Source organism: Aristolochia californica, unplaced genomic scaffold, assembly GCF_029961685.1.
Source record: "Aristolochia californica isolate CCGP_79_NKW_82.1479 unplaced genomic scaffold, dmAriCali1.0.hap1 SCAF_16, whole genome shotgun sequence".
NCBI lineage: Eukaryota > Viridiplantae > Streptophyta > Magnoliopsida > Piperales > Aristolochiaceae > Aristolochia > Aristolochia californica.
In genome coordinates this window covers 4701026-4705153 of record NW_027181837.1, presented here as the reverse complement: position 1 = coordinate 4705153, position 4128 = coordinate 4701026, and the positions used below count along the sequence as shown (strand labels likewise).

The 4128-nt window shown below is 42.8% G+C and overlaps 1 protein-coding gene across 1 annotated transcript; it reads right to left on the bottom strand.

Moving 5' to 3' along the window:
* Positions 1–2390: 2390 nt before the first annotated feature.
* LOC137953317 (uncharacterized) lies at positions 2391–3652 on the bottom strand. Its single transcript, XM_068800658.1, has one exon. It carries the CDS (start codon positions 3527–3529, stop codon positions 2642–2644), a length of 888 nt encoding a protein of 295 aa, XP_068656759.1. The 5' UTR covers positions 3530–3652; the 3' UTR covers positions 2391–2641.
* Between the last annotated feature and the right edge of the window lie 476 nt (positions 3653–4128).

Below are 4128 nucleotides of genomic sequence, written 5' to 3'. Positions count from 1 at the left end.
AGGGTGGAAGGTGGGTGGGGAAGAATAACCAGAAGGGACGACCATCGAGATTCCATGTAAGTGACAGGAACGTGGCATGACGGTCAAGGCTATAGAATGGAGGAAAGTCTTGCGCGGCGTAGAGAGTAGAATGTTTGGGAAGCGACAAACTAAGACCAACAGGCGATAGACGAGTGCAACCGACAGAAGGACGAGGAAGTAACTCTGGAGAGATATTCAAGCATGAGATCGTTGAGGTGGAGTGATTACGACGGGAAATCGGTGACGAGAGACACAGTCGAAGAGGAGGGAGATACAGGCGTGGACGGGGTGCATGGTCCTTGCAGACAATAGGGAGCAAAGACAACGATGACCGACAATGGGCGAAGAATCAAGCCCGGGGATCGAGGAGTGGTGCCGCGGAGTTCGACTTCAATAGCGAAGTCAGATAGTGGCGATCAAATTAATCATCAATGAAGGATAATATAAAAAAAAAAACAAGAATTTCTAAGAATGTTTTGCCATGTTACATGGAAGTTGCTCACCTGCGAGAAGGATCTTTCGGAGGCAAGCTGAAATCCTAACAAGAGATAGAGAAAGAACAGAATGGATGAAAGTGATCAAGACTTGATGGAAGATTGATCACAGCATTGGAGCATTGTCCAACTATGTTGAGATCAGGTACACAAATCCTCCTTATCACTTCTGCTCTAGTTTCAAGCCGGGTAAGTTTTTCATCATCACTTCAATCCATGTCAACTTTGGCCTCCCAGTGTTTCTTGTCAGTCCCTCAACCAATACTGCTAAACCTCGCTTATTTGTGCATCAAATCAGGTATATAATCTCTAAATATGTACTGTGGAAGGAGAGCAAACAATTTATAAAATTTACAAGTGCAAAAGGGCAAATTAGCAAACCATTAGTCAACTTTCCAGTTTTCTAGCTCATTTAGTTTCATCTCAGGCAAATATCAGAAACCACGATGTACATCATTGGCAAGTTTATTAATGCGAGTCATAGTAGCAGACCTTCCAATCAGCTGAGCATGGACTAATTTAGTACAAGCACACTCCACTTCTTCCCTGACCTGCTCATTTACAACATTGGTGGCAGCAGACACATAAGACTACTTGGTTTCACAAAACATTACATTGGTTTCACAAAACATTACATTGGTTTCACAACTGTTAAGGTTTCACAACACATCACAATGGCTTCACAACTGTAAGACTCTTTTCCCACTCAATTCAGTAATTTATAGGTCAAAAAGTCTCTAGTTAGAATGTAGCCAGAGAAGAAAGAATAAAAATAAAAATGCCGCCAGCATCTTAAATCTCTGTCATGCAGCACATCGTTTAAGTTTGTTACAATTCAAAATTTGCAGCCTATATTTGTTCAGGTATGCTGGTGTCTACAAATTTTGCTGAGAAAAGGAAGAGCCAACTTTTAAAGACATCAGAAAGAAGAAAAAAAAAAGATTAATAATGATGAAAACCTAATTTCTTGATGACATTGAGGAGTGCAAATGCTATTATGGATGCATCAATCATTAATAAATTTAACGGGAGGCTAACGATCTGGGGAAAACTGAATATTTGGAAGAACAGCAAATCTAGAAAAATCCTACAATAGACACAGCATAATCAATAAACAAGGGAGATCATAATGCTCTCACCAATCAGCATCCACTGGATATCAAGGTTCAGAACCCGAAAAATAGCAGTCATTTGCAAAGGAAACCTATAGTATGCTGCACACTAAATGAGAGAAGGAAATTCAAAGTTTGCTTGTTCTACAGCTCATTCTTAAAGATTTCTTTTCATCTTTGCAGCTTCATTGGTGTAAGAAACTTTCCTCCAACAAATTAATGCTAACATAAATTTCTGAAAATAATACATGACAGAGTTAAATGTCCTTGGAGACACTGCCAAATTCCAGCAAATGCTGCAAAGTAAAGTTAAGCTGCACATAGAAACAAATAAAAAAGAGGCAGGATCTAGACTTAAGAGATATCTTCCATAGATGGTTCATGGTTTTATTTATTAAACTGACAGAAAATTACTAGACACAAGCTTTCCTCGTGGTTTTCCAAATCCCCGAGTGGACTTGTGACTCAACCGAGTTGGATCAGATTTGGAACTGGGCGAGCTAAATCTAGGGGTTGGAGTCCACCCTTCTCTTTTGGCTGAGTCCCCTCCAACTTGCCCCAAGTCCAGCCACCAGATCTGCAAGTACTAATCTGACTCGGCCGACCCAACTCAAATTTTCATGGTCTGAGTCGGGTCCTACAAGCCAAGTAGAAAACCAAGGCTTCACTTTAACATGTCATCAACAAACAATTTTGAGTTCCGATCAACAACACTTTCATCAGCTAGAATGTTTCCCGTCAAAAACAGTGTGAAGATATGGGATTGTTACTTTGCAAGAACAGGAAACAAATACTTTACTGCATATGAATTTAGAGAGATTGCCCCTACCGGTGTCATTACAAGCCTAAACTCCCAAGAAGCAGCCTCTTACATATATGAACCAAGAACTAGAACCCCATGTGGCAAATGATTCTAATTGTAATAAGATTATGAACTTTTTTTTCTCTATCTAAAGCATTAGAACTAGATGCCAATCAAATTTAAGCTTATCAAGCATACCGATATAATTTGGACTATTTTTGAACATTAAGCATGGTCTTCGCTTCGAGCTGCTCTCGCAATAAGTCTTCACTTGTGTATTTACTCAAAAGCTCCATCTTTTTCTTTTCCACAACCATCTTCTCAATTTCCTTCTCATCGGGAAGTGGCACATGCGCAACAAATTCCTCTTCCATCTTACTCTCCATCTCTTGCACTCTCCTCTCCTCTGCAACCACATCCTCCTCTTCCTCGTACAGTATGGACGTCGCACGTGCCACGTCCCCGCTTTTCACAGACTTCTTTGCCTCTCTCTTTATCTCCTCTAATCTCTCCCACTCCTTCACCGCCCGCTCCCGCATCTCCAGTTCTGCGGGACCCTCAACTTTCTCCAGTATCCCATCCTCATCATCTCTATACCCGTAATAGCTCGCATCTATTCGTTTAAATATGTCATATCGGGACCGCCGTTTCTTCAACTCAGGCGGCTTCTCAAACAATTCACGGACACCCGGAAGTTTTTTGGCGGCACCGAAGTAGCGGTAGCCGGGGCCACGGCCACTGGGATTGGGGACATCAACGATATTCCCCTCCAGATCCGTCATCTTGGCTCCATGTTTTGTGTAATTCGGACCACCCAGTTCGATGATACGACGCTCCCAATGGCCCTTTTCCCTGATCAATTTGTTGATCTCATCGTTGAGGTCTCGGAGGCGATGTTCCCCAAGTCCTTCGTTTTGGATTTCGGCCACTTTCCGACCAATCTCCCGCATTATTTGCTGCCTCCATTTGTCGGCTTCGGCGAGATCTCGGCATTCAGAGGCTAGGAAGGGACGGCGTTCTTTGGGTTTTTTCTTTTCTTCCTGCTTCAAAGTGATGAATCTGTTGAGCATGGACTGAGCTTTCTCCTCGTTTCGAGCCATCCTCGCTAGATGGTTGAACCGAAACTTCAATGCAGTAGGAAATTGTGAAAAAAACCAAAACCCTTAAGACCTGCGGCACACAAGCAGCTGGAACCCTAAATTCTTCTTCGGAATTTTCTGATATCCAACCTCGGAATTGTAACTAGCTCCGAATTCGGACCGCACTCTTCAATTTGACAGGAATCGTCTGCACGTGCGAAAATCCTTCTAGCGTTGCTCACACGGGTCGCACGAATCCATTATCTGTCCTAGCTGTCTCCATTAAAAAGCAAAATTTGTCTACGAGGATCACGACGTCAAAGCGCCACAAGCATCGCGCCATCTGGAGTCCGCCACGTGGCTCTTTCATTCCTATATAACGGATCACTGGCTCGTCCTTCTCGTCGATCGTGGTCCTTCTAGTCTCTCTGTTTCTGGATTGCTCTTTTGGTGCTCGTCAACAATTTCTCGAAAAGATGTCGGACAGCATCGCGACCTCCACGCCTCTTGGAGTGTTTCTGAAGTTTGGACGCAAGGTACTACTGCTGTTCATGTTAGATTTTTTTTTTTATCTCGAGACGCTATCTTTTTTAGTTCTTGTTTTCTTTTTTCATCTGTGT

What these genes read in the sequence shown, in the direction of transcription:
- LOC137953317 (XM_068800658.1), bottom strand. Translation starts at nt 3,529, where the DNA reads ATGGCTCGAAACGAGGAGAAAGCTCAGTCCATGCTCAACAGATTCATC.